This window comes from Aquarana catesbeiana, linkage group LG02, assembly GCF_042186555.1.
Source record: "Aquarana catesbeiana isolate 2022-GZ linkage group LG02, ASM4218655v1, whole genome shotgun sequence".
Lineage (NCBI taxonomy): Eukaryota > Metazoa > Chordata > Amphibia > Anura > Ranidae > Aquarana > Aquarana catesbeiana.
Genome location: NC_133325.1, coordinates 3,693,209 through 3,710,871, shown reverse-complemented (window position 1 = coordinate 3,710,871; position 17,663 = coordinate 3,693,209). Strand labels below are relative to the sequence as shown.

Below are 17,663 nucleotides of genomic sequence, written 5' to 3'. Positions count from 1 at the left end.
CAGGGCTGGAGGAGAAGGACACGGCTGACATTGGGGGGATGATCAGTGTGGCAGAGGGACAGTTGCGAGCACCGATCTCCCTGTATGGCATTTCAGCTGACAGCTGTCGAAGGGAGAGGAGGAGAAGCAGCTGTCTGAAAAGCCATGCAGGGAGATCGTAGCTTGCAACTGTCCCTCCCGCCACACCAATTATCTTCCCGATCAAGGAACAATCATCCATCTGTGCAGTGTGGTCCCACCCCCTTTTGGGGGCCCGTGTGCAGTGAACACCCTGCACACATGGATGATACACCACTGATTACATGGTAAATCATGGCAGATGTTCCAACTGGAGCTTAACAAAGAATAACTCATAAAACATACTTAGAATATTGACAAGATAAGTAAATTCAAAACAGGTCAGTGTAATATGTTTACAGGCAGAGATATTGGTGAGGGAGGCTCCAGAGGAGGGGGGGTGGGATAGGATAGGGGAGGGAAGGAAGTAGGGGGGGAAACGGGGGTACCAGCATATTGATCCGGTGAAGTACATTTCAACAAGGAACATTCAACAAGAACATTATACTTTTACAGTACATCTAGAATGTGATAGCCAAGAAGACCACTTGAAAAGAAACTTGTCCATGGCTACATTTTTCCTAACTATTATTCTCTCCATCTCACATTGGAGATTGAGGTCTGCAAGTGTAGATGCCAGGGAGGGGGGTTCTGTAGTTCTCTAGTGTCTAGTAATATTTACTTTTGCTGCAAGTAGGAGATGTATTATTACCACTCATGACCATATACCCAAGTGGAGTAAGGCTAACGATGAGGTGGGTACTCAAGAGATCGGTGATATAGAGGAAATTAAGGAAAAGATTTGTCTCCAGAAGGAGCGAAGGGATCTGCACAACTAAAGAAGATGTACAATAGTACCTAATATTGACGCAGGTTCTCCAGCAAGTAGGGGAGAGTTCTGGTAAATTTTTGATAATCTGCAGGGTGTTAGGTACCACTTGTGTAGGGTTTTTTGATAGGTTTCCCAATGATTGGAGCAATGGGATGCTGCAAATGTGTATTCAAAGGCCTTCTGCCACATGGTAGGGCTTGTACTGAGATTCAATTCTGCTTCCCATTTCTATAAGGTATTAAGTTGGGAGTAGGGTCTCTGGTCATTTGAAAGCTGTATATATTGTGGATATTCTGTGTTTTGGGTATGTGGGCTGGGAGTAGAGTCTGTGTAGTGTTTGGGGGATTGAGACTACATGGGGGGAGTTTATAAGCTTTAAGGAAGTGGCTGATCATTGCATGCGTATATGAGTCTGGGAGATAAAATTCGTTTTGGAGGTCATTGAAGGTATTTAAGGGCTGTTGAGACTTGAGACCTAGTAGGGAATTAATTCCATATGTGTGCTGGATCATAAGATTTATAATTTGACCTGCTAGTGATCTAAGAGGGATGGGGTGGGCATGTGAGGGTTGGTTGGGTGGTGTGTTCTGTTTGTACCTCTTCCAAGCCAGTAATGATGCTCTAGATCAGTGTTTCTCAACTCCAGTCCTCAAGGCGCCCCAACAGGTCATGTTTTCAAGATTTCCCTCAGATGAAACAGCTGTGGTAATTACTAAGGCAGTGAAACTGATCAAATCACCTGTGCAAAATAATGGGAAGCCTGAAAACATGACCTGTTGGGGCGCCTTGAGGACTGGAGTTGAGAGACACTGCTCTAGATGATGGAGAGCAGAGTGTTGTAGGTAACTGGGAACTTGCAGTGGTGTGGAGAAGGGTGTCCAGCAGATTGTAAGTTGTGGGATGTGGGGATTCCATAGTTGACTAAGTTTTGTTGGAGGATGGGTGCCACCAGTAGTATAATTGGTCCAAGATAGACTCATAGTAGTAGCTACGGATGTGGGGAAACCCTACTCCGCCCTGGTTATGGTGTCTTACTAGTATGTGGTGAGGGCATCTAGGTGGCTTTTTATCCCATATGAATTTTGAGATCTGTCCTTGTATGGAGTAAAACAAAGCTTGGGGAACTGGCAATACTACTGTGCGAACTAGGTATATGAGTTTGGGCAAAATGATCAACTTGAATGAGGCCATTCTCCCCAGTCTGGATAGTCCAGAAACTCGCAGTTGGTGGAGTATTTGGGAAAGTTGTTTTTGGAAGGCTCTATAGTTTAACCACTTCAATACCAGGCACTTAGACACCTTCCCACCCAAGCTAATTTTCAGCTTTCAGCGCTGTCGCAATTTGAATGACAATTGCGCGGTCATACAACACTGTACCCAAATTTTTTATCATTTTGTTCCCACAAATAAAGCTTTCTTTTGGTGGTATTAAATCACCTCTGCGACTTTTATTTTTTGCGCAACAAATAAAAAAAAAAAAATTTTTGAAAAAAAACAAGTTTTTCTTTGTTTCTGTTAAAATTTTTTGTAAATAAGTACGTTTTCTTCTTCAATGACGGGCACTGATATGGCTGCAATGGCACCAATGAGGTGGCACTGAAGGGCACTGATGATGTGCACTGATAGGCGGCACTGATGGGCACTGATAGGTGGCACTGGTATGCGGCACTGATGGACACTCATAGGTGGCACCATTGGGCACTCATAGACGGCACTGATGGACACTCGTAGGTGGCATTGATTGGTACTTATGGGTGGCATTGATGGGTACTTATGGGTGGCACTGATAGGTGGCACTGATGGGCACTGATAGTTGGGCACTGATGGGCACAGATGGGCACTGACAGGTGGCACCGATGGGCACTGACAGGTGGCACTGATGACACTGATTGGTGGCACTGATAAAACTGATTGGTGGCATTGCTGGGCAGAACTGAAACATAATGGTGCCAATCAGTGCCCATTTGTGGGCACTGATTGGCACAGATTGGGCACATGTGGATGGCCATGGGGTACATACCTGGCCATCCACATGTTGCCCCTTCCCTGGTGGTCCTAGTGGCGATCCCTGATGGTCCAGTGTGGTGATCTGAGGGGGGCTGCACTGATAAACAATCAGATAAACAATAAACAACCTGTCAGGAGAGCCGCTGATCGGCTCTCCTCTACTCGCGTCTGTCAGACGCGAGTCTTCCTATTGACATTGCGTCTTCCTATTGACATCACGATCAGCCATGATTGGACACGGCTGATCAAGTGGTAAAGAGCCTCCACCGGAGGCTCTTTACCAAGATCGGTGGAGCGGTGTGTCAGGCTGACACACCGCTCCACCGATCGCTGCGATGCGCGCCCCCGCGGGCACGCGGCTGCATGTTATCTTGCTGGACATCACATGATGCCCAGACAGGATAACGGAACCACCGCCCGGCCGTCATCTGCTATGGGCCGGGCGGGAAGTGGTTAAGTTGTATAACTGGTTTGGGAGTGGAGAAAGTTTAATTCCCAGGTATAGGACAGCTTGGTCAGTCCAGGTAAAGGGGAGACTCTTTTTAGTAGAGATTCATGTTTGTTGGAGAGATTCAATGGGAGGATTAGGAGACCCCACTATATTAATTAACTACATTCTAGCACCTATCTAGGAGGGTGCTACATATAATAAACACCCCAAATAAATGAATACCCCAAAATACTGACCCCTGATTGCAGAGGTAGGCAACCTTAAAGCGGGGTTCCACCCAAATTTTGAACAATATCTGTATGCATTCTCTTCCTTGCCTAGATGCTGACATGCTGTTTAAAAAAAAATTAAATCGCAGTAATGACCTTTTATTTTTCTATTCTTCTTTGCACTTCCTGGTTCTCCTCCCGTGGGAGTAGGCGTGTTTCTAGCCTCTCCCAGACTCCTGGGAGCTAGTCTCAGGCTTCCCAGGATGCCACTGAGCATGTGCGGGAACGAGCGGTGAATGCTAGGAGCACAGCATTCACCACATCCAGGAAATAAATGCTTGTGGGCTTCAAATGCCCACAATGAAGATGGAAACCGCCTGCAGTGAATAATATAAGTTATTCTTTCCGACGAAATCTGACACAGGCGGACATATTACACACAATATGTGAGTATGTAATGCTGAGAAGAAAAGTTTGTGAATGAACTAAAAAAAAAAAAAACAATAGATAGGTGGACCCCCGCTTTAAAGAGGTGGAGATCTACCTGAACAACATGGGAGAAGTCAAAGATCACCGGGCCCAGTGTCATCCAGTGTCTCCTCCTCACACCTGATTCAAACCTTTAATTGCCGTACTACTGTGTCACAATTGTGTGCATATCGCCTCCTCACCACCTGTCAAACACACTCAAATCGCTTTTCAGAGGAGCAGCAGTGCCTGCTTCACTTCTGAATGAGCCATTAGTTGCATTTGGCAGCAGCACCCTTAGGGTTTGTTGACATGTAAAGTTAGGGGGGTGGTAAAACCCTGCAGTTGATTTGTGGTTTTATTGCCCCCAGTCCCTACCCCCTTTAGCTGCTGAGGCAGCAGCCATAGGTCTACACATGCTGCAGCAGAAATTGAGTCCCCGGTTGCTCTTGGTGGGCGCTATCGTCTGCCAACCGTGACCTATTTAAGTAAACAGGGCCACTTTGCAAGCACCCCACAACTGCATGCTTTGTGGGGTCCAAGGGGTTAAAGCAGGTGGTGAGAAAGCAACACAACACTGCCTGCTTTAACCCTTTGTTTGCTGTTTTGCACAAGGTTGTAGGGCACTTACAGAGTGACCTCATTCACTTAATTCACTCACTTAAATGGGTCATACTTGGCAGGTGCTACACCCATAAACCATGGCAGAGCGTATAACGCTTGCTATGGCTGTGATATGTGTACACTCCTGTCAACTGCTGCTAAAGGGGGCGTGGTTGGGGCAGTAAAAACACATCTTAACTATAAGGTTTTACCACCCCCCAAACTACAAATATAAATGAACCCTTACTGTTCTGAGCCCCCTATAAGGCTGCTTTCACACTGATGTGCTGCAGTTTACCTGAACCACGGGTGCAGCGCAGTGCATCTGCAACTTTCCTGCGTTAGCTGCACTTTGCCATAGACTTCTATTATATCCTGTAGGTGTGGGGCACTTTCTGAAAGCGTATCAAAACTCCTGCATTCAGAAAGTGCAGCAAACCTGCAGGATATAATAGAAGTCTATGGATAAGAGCAGCAAAGCCACAGGAAAGCTGCAGGTACACTGCACTGCACCCCCGGTGTGGGTAAACCGCAGCACACCACTGTGAAAGCAGCCTTATACTAATATGCTCGGTGTATTACTTCACATTGACCTGAAGATCTCTTCCTCCTGCTGATGGCACCACTCTGGAGACCACTAGCTGGGATTAGAGGTGGAGTGCAGTTGGTGTCACTCTGTATGGGACAGGAGTCGGCACTACAGAGGAGACATCGGATTATGAGGCTCTTGGTCCTTACTACACCTCTAACTTTACAAGGAGTCCCTCTGTATTGCACTCTGTTTGATGCTCTGAAATGGCGAGTCAGCAAACCCAAACCCTGATCTACCAGTCACTTGTCCGCAATCTACAGGTTGCTGACCCCCCCCCCCCCCGCCTGATTGGATATCAAACCTGAAGAATTCAACTTGAACCCATGGTGAAGACAAAGCCAAACCTCATTTGTAACACTTTTTAAAAGCCTCATGAAATATGATGGATCTTTAAAATATAATAATAATAATAATATCTGATTTTCAGGTCACAGTATCTCGATGTTCGGATCCCTGTATTCCCGGCACCAGAAAAAAGTTTGGATCTTCAATTCATAAATGTTGCTATGAGTGTGTCTCATGTCCAGAAGGAGAGATCTCCAACATTTCTGGTAAGGTTTGTATTTGTCTTTATGAAGTCCTGTACATCTCTGTCATCCCCATGTTTTATCCTTTTATAGACCGATTCCGGCACTCCTCTCCTACATGTAAAAATCATCATTTTTGTTGCTAGAAAATTACTCAAAACTCCCAAACATTTTATGTTTTTTTTTTTTTTTTTTTAGCAGAGACCTTAGGCAATAAAATGTCAGTCATTGAATCTTTTTATGTCACATGGTATTTGTGCAGCAATTTTTCCAATGAATTTCTCATGAATTAAAAAAAAAAAATAGTAAAGTTAGCCCAATTTTTTTGTATTATGTGAAAGATGATGTTACGACGAGTAAATAGATATGTAACATGTCATGCTTTGAAATTGCGCACAATCGTGGAATGGCGCCAAACTTCTGTACTTAAAGTTAGGCGAAGTTTTACATTTTTTTACAGAGTTACAGAGGAGATCTAGTGCTAGAATTATTGCTCTCACTCTAATGTTTGCGGTGATACCTCACATATGTGGTTGAATGTCGTTTACATGTGTGGGTGCCACTTACATATGTGTTTGCTTTTGCGTGCGAGCACCAGGGATGGGGGCACTTTAAATTTTTTTTTTTTTTCTTAATTTTATTTTTATATTTTTACACTTTCCCTTTATTTATTTTTGATCACTTTTATTCCTATTAGAAGGAATGTAAACATTGTTTGTAATAAGAATAGGACATGCCAGTAGGGTTGTCACCTCTCTGGGATTAATGACATTATTCAGACAGCATACTTGCCAGTGAGGTGTCCCCAGTGTCACCCGTGTGTCTTCTCCTCATCTCTGTCCCCATTCCAGTGACCACACACTCTTCTCTATTTACTTCTGCTGGTTTCTGTCCCCCTCACTGACATTCCGAGTTTACACCTCCAGACTATAAGTGCACAAAAACAGCAGGAACCCCTCAGGATAGACAACCAGCAGCTTAAGGACCCCTCTTCTCCCTGTCTGTGTGTCTCCTTGATGAAAGGATTGTCCGGCTTCACAGGAGCCCAGTAGAAGGAACATCGGGTGCAGCCGATCACTCACTGCTTGTAACACATGGGAGCTCCTCACAGCCTACAGAATGGGACAGCAGGAGACACTTATGCAGTCCACCACTGTCTCCTCACTGTACACCCCACTGTCCACCTGACTACTGCCCCCTGTCCATCCCGCTGCCCACCCACCAGTTCACCACACTGCCCCCTCAAGTCTACCCTGCTGCCCCTCTGTGCACCCCAATGCCCCCCTGTCCATCCCATTGCCTCCCTGTCCACCCCTCTGCCCCTTGTCCATTCTGCTGCCCCCTGTCCCTTCCACTGCCTCCCTGTCAACCCTTCTACCTCATTGTCCATTCTGCTGCCCCCTGTCCATCCCGTTGCCTCAATGTCCACCCCTCTGCCCCTTGCCCATTCTGCTGCCCCCTGTCCTTCCCACTGCCTCCCTGTCCACCCCTTTGTCCATTCTGCTACCCCCTGTTCCTCCCTCTGCCTCCCTGTCCACCCCTCTGCCCCTTTGTCCATTCTGCTGCCCCCTGTCCCTCCCATTGCCTCCCTGTCCACCCCTCTGCCCCCTTGTCCATTCTGCTGCCCCATCCACTACTCTGCCCCCTTGTCTATTCCGCTGCCCCCTGTCCCTCCCACTGCCAACTGTCCATCCCTCTGCCTCCTTGTCTATTCTGCTGCCCCCTGTCGATCCCTCTGTCTCCTTGTCCATTCTGCTGCCCCCATCCACTCCTCTGCCCCCTTGTCTATTCTGCTGTCCCCATGTCCATGTCTCTCCCGCTGCCAACCTGTCCATCCCTATGCCTCCTTGTCCATTCTGCCCCCTGTCCATCCCGCCGCCTCCATGTCCACCCCTCTGCCCCTTGTCCATTCTGCTGCCCCCCCCCCTCTGCCCCTTATCCATTCTGCTGCCTCCCTGTCCACCCCTCTAACTCCTTGCCCATTCTACAGCCACTGTCCCTCCCGCTGCCTACCCATCCACCCCTCTGCCCCTTGTCCATTCTGCTGCCTCCATGTCCCTCCCGCTGCCTCCCTGTCCACCCCTCTACCTCCTTGCCCATTCTACAGCCACTGTCCCTCCCACTGCCTACCCGTCCACCCCTCTGCCCCTTGTCCATTCTGCTGCCCTCCTGTCCATCCTGCTGCCTCCCTGTCTTCCCCTCTGCCCCTTGTGCATTTTGCTGCCCCCTTGTCCATCCTTCTACCTCCCTGTCCACCCATCTGCCCCCTTGTCTATTCTGTTGCCCCCCTCTATCCCTTGTCCATTCTGCTGCCTCCATGTCCCTCCCGCTGCCTCCCTGTCCACACCTCTGCCTCCTTGTCCATTCTACAGCCCCCTGTCCCTCCCTCTGCCTACCTGTCCACCCCTCTGCCCCCTTGTCCATTCTGCTGCCCTCCTGTCCATCCTGCTGCCTTCCTGTCCACCCCTCTGCCCCCTTGTCTATTCTGCTGTCCCCATGTCCAACCTGCATCTTCGATGATGCTTCAGTGGGGCTTCAGTGGGGCTTCAGGCAAGCTTTGCCATAGACTTCTATGGAGGCTTTGAAGATGCCTTGAAGCACCACTGAAGCTACATAGGGGATAATTTTTTAAGCTAAGCCGAAGCAAAGCAAAGCAAATGCAGGTGTTAACAGGACTGTAAGCTAACCATTTTATTTAGTGACAGGGGCTTTGACTGGTCAATCAATAGTCAACATCAATAGTATGTAAACTCTTGGAGGGGATGATAAGGGGCTATATACAAGATTTTAGTAATAAGAATGATATCATTAGCAGTAATCAGCATGGATTCATGAAGGAACATTCTTGCCAAACCAATCTATTGACCTTCTATGAGGAGGTGAGTTGCCATCTAGATAAAGGAAGGCCCGTAGACGTGGTGTATCTGGATTTTGCAAAAGCATTTGACACAGTTCCCCATAAACATTTACTGTAGAAAATAAGGTCCATTGGCATGGACCAAAGGGTCAGTACATGGATTGAAAACTGGCTACAAGGGTGTGTTCAGAGGGTGGTGATAAATGGGGAGTACTCAGAATGGTCAGGGGTGGGTAGTGGGTTCCCCAGGGTTCTGTGCTGGGACAATCCTATTTAATTTGTTCATAAACGACCTGGAGGATGGGATAAACAGTTCAATCTCTGTATTTGCAGACGATACTAAGCTAAGCAGGGCAATAACTTCTCCGCAGGATGTGGAAACCTTGCAAAAAGACCTGAACAAATTAATGGGGTGGGCGACTACATGGCAAATGAGGTTCAATGTAGAAAAATGTAAAATAATGCATTTAGGTGGCAAAAATATGAATGCAATCTATAGACTGGGGGGAGAACCTCTGGGGGAATCTAGGATGGAAAAGGACCTGGGGGTCCTAGTAGATGATAGGCTCAGCAATGGCATGCAATGCCAAGCTGCTGCTAACAAAGCAAATAGAATATTGGCATGCATTAAAAGGGGGATCAACTGCAGAGATAAAACGATAATTCTCCCGCTCTACAAGACTCTGGTCCGGCCGCACCTGGAGTATGCTGTCCAGTTCTGGGCACCAGTCCTCAGAAAAGATGTACTGGAAATGGAGCGAGTACAAAGAAGGGCAACAAAGCTAATAAAGGGTCTGGAGGATCTTAGTTATGAGGAAAGGTTGCGAGCGCTGAACTTATTCTCTCTGGAGAAGAGACGCTTGAGAGGGGATATGATTTCAGTTTATAAATACCGTACTGGTGACCCCACAATAGGGATAAAACTTTTTCGCAGAAGAGAGTTTAACAAGACTCGTGGCCACTCATTAAAATTAGAAGAAAAGAGGTTTAACCTTAAACTACGTAGAGGGTTCTTTACTGTAAGAGCGGCAAGGATGTGGAATTCCCTTCCACAGGCGGTGGTCTCAGCGGGGAGCATTGATAGCTTCAAGAAACTATTAGATAATCACCTGAATGACCGCAACATACAGGGATATATAATGTAATACTGACACATAATCACACACATAGGTTGGACTTGATGGACTTGTGTCTTTTTTCAACCTCACCTACTATGTAACTATGTAACTATGTGTTCAGAGAGCTTTACCAAAGTGTGTCTGAAGCCTTGTTGAAGCCGAAGCAAGTGTAAATGAGCCCTTAAGGTCATATATAGAGAAAGAAAATGGGATTTTTAAGGTGCAAATTAATTTGAAAAATAGTAACAACTAAGTTATATAAGATTTTTTATTTAATAATTGTATGGTCGGCCGAGAATTTAATGGTAATAAATAATAAAAACACTGCAATTGGCAGGTACAAATCAACAAGATTTTATGGATACAGCATAGAAGGATAGATAGTTTCACCCATATATCGGGCTTCTTCAGGGGATGCTGTCCAGCTAGAGGTACAAGCCTTCTATTGAAAAAACATATACATATAATAATTACAACAGCAATTAATTCATAACCATAGTATCACATACATAATATTTTAATTTCAATTGCATAACAACCTCAATCTATACATCTGCATGTCTATCATCAAGGCACCACTCCTTACCTTGGTCTCTTGAAATATTGGTCAAGTCGCTAAAGGGTCACAGGTAACTAACCTAAAAAAACATGTGCTAGAGACGACCATAGGGGGAAATCAAGGACCGACTAAACAGATAATAAATTATCTCAAGTTTAATTTGAATGTGGAAAATATGGGAACAAGTCTCCAAAATGACATATGAAAGCAAAAATAGAAAAGAGTCAACTTACAAAACCAAAGTTCTGCAGTGGACTCAATGCCAAGGGACAAATGCTGTCTAGAACTGCCAGTACTGATTAAGAACTATCCAAATAACGTAGGGGGGGACTTTTTTGCAAGGGAAGGGAGACATAAAAAAGTATTTGGATCATGTAGTGACCTTTCATCGCTACATTGATGATATCTTGATGATATGGTCAGGTACACATCAGGAGTTGATTGAATTTATGGATATTTTAGGTAACAACAACTATAACCTCAAATGTACAATGTTATGTGACAAAAAAAAAAATCTATCAACTTTCTAGACATTCATATTTTTGTGTAACCAGATGGCTCCCTGGGTACATCGTTATTCAGGAAGCCATCAGCTAGTAATGCCATTTTACATGCATCGAGTTCTCATCCAATTAACAGTATCCCCTACAGTCAATATCTTAAACTGAGACAATACTGTAGCTGAGATAAAGACTTTCAAGCTGAGGCAAATGCCCTATATTCACGGTTACATGAAAAGTGCTACACTCGCAGTATTCTTAAAAAAACTTTCAATAGAGCTAAAGCCCATGTTAGGGACACTTTAATCTACAAGAAGAAAAGCAAGTCCATATCACAACCAGTGAGAATAATTACGTCTTATACGAATCAACATAGACAAGTAAGACAAATTATCAACAAATATTGGCCACTCCTATTAGCAGATCCTATAGTGAGCAAATATGTGGAAAAACAACCACAAATAACCTATAGACGCGCAAAATCTCTAAAGGACCGTTTGGTTCAAAGTCATTATAAAATCCTAATACCATCCACCTTGTCTTGTGGCTCATTTTCATGCAAAAAATGTGACAATTGTCGATTTATGATGAATATTGAGATAGAATTACCAAATGGTCAAATCCATAAAATTAGACATAGAGTGACATGCCAAGGCCCTGGTATTGTTTACCTGATGAAATGTACCTGTAATTTCTTTTATGTCGGTAAGACTAAGAGACCTTTCTTTAAGAGAATAAATGATCACAGATCCCTTATTAAAAAACATAGAGTGGAAACCCCCATAAGTCACCATGTGGGTTTGTTTCATGGCTTCAATTTACATACTATAAAATGTATGGCTTTAGAACATATCCCTACTGATGTCAGAGGAGGCAGTAATGATCAAAATGCTAAGTTATAAACCTTTTTTATAATATTTATATATAATTGTTTGATTGACATTACTTGCCTCCTGTATTATGAACTCTTTTTTAGCTCATTCCCCCCCTTTCTCTTCTTTTTTTCTCCCATTTTTTTTCCCATTCTCCCATTTCTTTTCTCTTTCTTTTTTTCTCCCATTCTCAGCCACGAGTCTGAAAAAGCAGGGATCGTCTCTCACCAAACTTTTACTAATACGAGATTAGCAAAAGGAGCCCAAAGGGTGCCGCGCTTGGTTCTGAACCGGCCTTTTCTAGTCTCGTTGTACGTGGTGTACGTGACCGCGTGGTTGGCGATCGGAAATTCTGACAACTTTGTGCGACCGTGTGCAGACAAAATAAGTTTGAGCCAACATCCGTCGGAAAAAATCCTAGGATTTTGTTGTCGGAATGTCCGAACAAAGTCCGACCGTGTGTACGCCCTATTAGAGTGGGGGTTGGAAAACATATGGAAGTGGATGTAAACTCGATTCATGAAATGTGAGCTGGGAACATATATCTGCAGTGTTTTCTTATCTCTCTTCAAAGCAAACCATAGATTTCTCCTGCTCCATTCTTCTGTTATCAGCATGAAAACTTCTGACAAGTTCTCTGACACAGGAGATTAAACCAGCCTAAATTTTGTGTCAGTGTGGGTGCTATAAGTAGATTAGCAGAGAGTTGTTCTTCTCACAGCACAGCTCTGAAAGTCTCCTCGTTAATTGGAGGGGGGGTGTCGTTCCTCCAATCAGCTGTCTCCCAGTGTAATCCAAGACTTCTCTCAGAGTGCAGAATGAGGAAGTGAAAAATCAAACATGATCTGAACTTTTTAAAGAATAGATAAAGCTGAAGACAGCAGATATAAAAGTAAAACTTATTTAGGGAGATTTGTTTCATCTCTGTGTATCATCTGAGGCTGTTCACTTCACTGGGTATATGTGAGGGTTTACATCCACTTTAAATGAAAATGAAATAAAAATGAAAATAAAAATAAAATTAAAAAAATAAATGTAAAAAATAAAAGTAAAAATGAAATAGAAATTAAAAATAAAAGCGAAAATGAAAATGATAAAAATTAAATAAAAATGAGAATAACAAAAAATAATAACGAAAAAAATAACATAGAATAAAACCATCGGGTGGACATACAGTATCTCACAAAAGTGAGTACACCCCTCACATTTTTGTAGATCTTTTCTTCTATCTTTTCATGTGACAACACTGAAGAAATGACACTTTGCTACAATGTAAAGTAGTGAGTGTACAGCTTGTATAACAGTGTAAATTTGCTTAGACAAGCAGACTAAGGACATGGATTACTGGAACCATGTCCTGTGGTCTGATGAGACCAAGATAAACTTATTTGGTTCAGATGGTGACAAGCGTGTGTGGCGGCAACCAGGTGAGGAGGACAAAGACAAGTGTATCTTGTGTACAGTCAAGCATGGTGGTGGGAGTGTCATGGTCTGGGGCTGCATGAGTGCTGCCGGCACTCGGGAGCTACAGATCATTGAGGGAACCATGAATGCCAACATGTACTGTGATATACTGAAGCAGAGCATGATCCCCTCCCTTCAGAGACTGGACCGCAGGGCAGTATTCCAACATGATAACCACCCCAAACACACCTCCAAGATGACCACTGCATTGCTAAAGAAGCTGAGGGTAAAAGTGATGGACTGGCCAAGCATGTCTCCAGACCTAAACCCTATTGATCATCTGTGGGACATCCTCTAACGGAAGGTGGAGGAGTGCAAGGTCTCTAACATCCACCAGCTCTGTGATGTCATCATGGAGGAGGGGAAGAGGACTCCAGTGACAACCTGTGAAGCTCTGGTGAACTCCATGCCCAAGAGGGTTAAGGCAGTGCTGGAAAATAATGGTGGCCACACAAAATATTGACATTTTGGGCCCAATTTACACATTTTCACTTAGTACTTACTTTTGTTGCCAGTGGTTTAGACATTAATGGCTTTGTGTTGAGTTATTTTGAGGGGACAGCAAATTTACACTGTTATACAAGCTGTACACTCATTACTTTACATTATAGCAAAGTGTCATTTCTTCAGTGTTGTCACATGAAAAGATAGAAGAAAAGATTTACACAAATGTGAGGGGTGTACTTACTTTTGTGAGATACTGTACATCTATTCCAGAGCCTTGTTGTCCCACCTCAGCATAAATCCAGGGGGTCCACCCCGGCAGGTGAGAGCGCCCTCTGGTGGCAGTCTACACGCTGGTTGTTGCAGTGATTTGCATGGTGCACTTTATAGCTTAGGCTCGGTTCACATATGAGCCGCATGCAGCTCACAGCGGGGGGGGTCCGGTACGTCCTGGTTCACCATTTCAGGTCGAATTTTGGGCTGAATTCGGACCTGAAATGGACTAAAAGATGCACAGAATCGCACAGGACCCACTGTGGAGATATGTGAACCAGCTCCATAGAGAGCCGGCCGAAATCTCCTGCTATTGTGAATTGGATGCGGGTAACCCGGCCTTAATATTGGGGAAACCTCACATGCACCTTATGCTGATGAACTTTTATGCACTTTTTTCACTGACAACAAAAAGAAAACTTCACCTCTCCCAAAACATCTGAATTTTAAAGACTGATCAAGTCCATTAGAGATACACTATATTACTCCTTTTCATAGACAGCCTCCTAAACCTTGTGGACAGCCTTCTCAGAAGAGTTGAAGCTCAATATTGAACCCTACAGACTAAGACTGGGATGTCATTAAAGTTCATGTGTGTGTAAAGGCAGGTGTCCCAATACTTTTGGTAATATAGTGCTGGAGCTCATGTCATCAATAAGACAACACCGATATCTTCTAGATTTTTGTCATTGTTTCTGTGCGCTGTCTGTTTCTGATGTGTTTAACCCCTTCAATACCGGACACTTTTACCCCCTTCCTGTCCAGGCCAATTTTCAGCTTTCAGCGCTCTCACACTTTGAAGGACAATTACTCAGACACATTTCTCTTTGTTTCTGTTATAAAATTTTGCAAATAAATAATTTTTCTTCATATATTTAGGCCAAAATGTATTCTCTTCCATTTCTTTGGTGAAAACATCCCAAATCAGTGAATATTATTTGTGTGAAAGTTATAGAGTCTACAGACTATGGGATATATTGTATATGTGAAAATCGATCAATCCTGATGTAGTGACGGCCGATCTCATTTCGTGAGGCCCTAAAATGTACTGATTGAAACTCTGACCCCGATGTTCATTGTGTTTGTATTGTTCTTCTTGCAGACAGTGAAAACTGCATGAAATGTCCTGATGAAGAATGGCCAAATGAGAAGAAGGATCGGTGTGTTCAAAGACTGGTGGAATTTCTCTCCTACACTGATACCATTGTTGTAGTATTTTCGGCTGTCTCCATCCTCTGTTGTCTTCTGACTGGTTTAATATTGAGGATATTTATACATAACCAGGACACCCCCATTGTTAAAGCTAATAACCGGAACCTGAGCTATCTTCTCCTGGTCTCCATCATGCTGAGCTTCCTCTGTGTCTTCTTGTTCCTCGGCCATCCAGTAGATGTGACCTGCATGCTCCGTGTCACCTCTTTTGGTGTCATCTTCTCAGTTGCCGTCTCTTCTCTTCTTGCCAAAAGTATCATGGTGTGTATTGCTTTTAAAGCCACCAAACCTGGGAGCCCCTGGAGGAAATGGATGGGAGCCAAACTACCCACTTTTATCATTTGTGTCTTATCACTGGTTCAAGTCTTAATCTGTGTCACTTGGTTGTCTATTTCTCCTCCCTTCCAGGATCGGGACACTCACTCTTATCGGGGGAAGATCATCATTCAGTGTAATGAGGGTTCAGTTATTGGCTTCTACTCTGTCCTGGGATATATGGGGCTTCTGGCAGCTGTGAGTTTCATTATCGCTTTTTTAGCCAGGACATTACCGGACAGTTTTAATGAAGCCAAGTACATCACCTTCAGCATGCTGGTGTTCTGCAGTGTCTGGATTGCCATGATCCCGGCCTATCTGAGCACCAGAGGAAAATACATGGTGGCTGTGGAGGTTTTTGCTCTAATAGCCTCAAGTTCTGGACTTCTTGGTTGTATATTTTTCCCGAAATGTCACATAATTGTGTTCAGACCTGACCTGAATACAAAAACACTTATCCACTAATAAGTATGGACCACGGCTGGGTTACCAGTAGTTATAGCATTATCTCTATTATTGTTATTTGTAGTATTTTGCTAATGTATTGAGAATGAACATTATTAATGTACACGGGATGTTTTTACAACCTCTCCTGAACGATTTAACTTGACAGATAAAAACCCACGTTCAAAACGTCAGTTTTGCCGCGTTTACATGCCGTGTTTGCATTTAGATGCGTTTGAAAAAAATGTATTTATTTTTTTTCAAAATAGCCAAAAATGAAAAACGCCTATAAAGGAAACGCGGCTAAATGCGGGTACCACGTTTAGCAGCGTTTGGCGTCTGAAAAAGTCAGAAACTTTGGCATCTGAACTCATTTTTTTGCCTTTAAAGAAAAGCATATAAACGCAATTGCCTATAAACAACATTAAACAAACCTGTGTACATGTACACATAAGATAACATTGGATGAGTTCAGGGGCAGCTGAAAAAAGCAGCCAACTGTCTCTGAACGTCCGTTTACCAGCAGCAGTTTACATGAGGCCTTAGGTGGACAGTAGATTTAGTTTTTGTTCTGCACACTGCTGGGATCAGACATGTTGGGTTTGTTGGAATCCTTGTCTCCTACGGAGTGTTGTGGTTCTTCCCACCAGCCGTTATATCATTAGAGAATAGTGTGGTCACTTAGTGAGGAGGAACCACAGAGACCAGAGGGGGAGGAAGTATCCAAAACACCCTAAAGTGTCAGATACCCGAGATACCCATCACCCATCGCTCTTCAAGAAAGGGAAGATGTCACCCGCCGCCTTCCAGAAAGATAAATAATGATGCCATTTTAGTTGTGGGATCAAATATCTATGTAGATGTATCTGTCTATATTAATAAATATATTTTGATTGGTGAATTCTAAAATGATTATTAATGCAAGCTAAAGTTGATGAGAGCACGTTCTCAGTAATTTCACATTTTAAGTGATAGGTTGACTTTATTTTAAAGAACTTTTATGTTAAAGGATCTAATCAGGGCTTTTTTTCTCAGAGATTAGGTACAGGAACTCCCGTCTTCAAAGTCAGTCCTTGTCTCTGACCCCTACCCATCTCCAAGCACCATTCCTTGTCTCCACCCCCTACCCACCCCCAAGTACCATCCCTTGTCTCCACCTCCAAGCACCATCAGTTTTCTTAACCCCTTACCCACCTCCAAGCACCATACCTTGTCTCCATCTCCGACCCACCTCTAAGCTCCATCCCTTGTCTCCACCCCCTACTCACCTCCAAGCACCATCCCTTGTCTCCACCTTTACCCACCACCAAGCACAATTCCTTGTCTCCACCCCTACCCACCTCCAAGCACCATCCCTTGTCTCCACCCCCTACCCACCTCTAAGCACCATTCCTTGTCTCCACCCCCCACCCACCTCTAAGCACCATTCCTTGTCTCCGCCCCCTACCCACCTCAAAGCACCATCCCTTGTCTCCACCCCCTACCCACCTATAAGCATTATCCCTTGTCTCCACCCCCTACCCACCTCTAAGCACCATCCCTTGTCTCCACCCCCTACCCACCTCCAAGCACCATCCCTTGTCTCCACCCCCTACCCACCTCCAAGCACCATCCCTTGTCTCCACCCCCCACCCACCTCTAAGCACCATTCCTTGTCTCCACCCCCTACCCACCTCTAAGCACCATCCCTTGTCTCCACCCCCTACCCACCTCTAAGCTCCATCCCTTGTCTCCACCCCCTACCCACCTCCAAGCACCATCCCTTGTCTCCACCCCCTACTCACCTCCAAGCACCATCCCTTGTCTCCACCTTTACCCACCACCAAGCACAATTCCTTGTCTCCACCCCCCACCCACCT

General features: G+C 44.5%; 1 protein-coding gene across 1 annotated transcript; it reads left to right on the top strand.

Annotated features, from left to right (window-relative positions):
* Positions 1-5,665: 5,665 nt before the first annotated feature.
* Positions 5,666-15,977, top strand: LOC141129566 (vomeronasal type-2 receptor 26-like). The gene is made up of 2 exons (XM_073617662.1): positions 5,666-5,770; positions 14,936-15,977. Exon 2 carries the CDS (start codon positions 14,950-14,952, stop codon positions 15,823-15,825), a length of 876 nt encoding a protein of 291 aa, XP_073473763.1. The 5' UTR covers positions 5,666-5,770; positions 14,936-14,949; the 3' UTR covers positions 15,826-15,977.
* Positions 15,978-17,663: the final 1,686 nt, after the last annotated feature.

Bases quoted from the DNA above. Each gene is read 5' to 3' on its own strand.
- LOC141129566 (XM_073617662.1), top strand. From the start codon at position 14,950: ATGAAATGTCCTGATGAAGAATGGCCAAATGAGAAGAAGGATCGGTGT.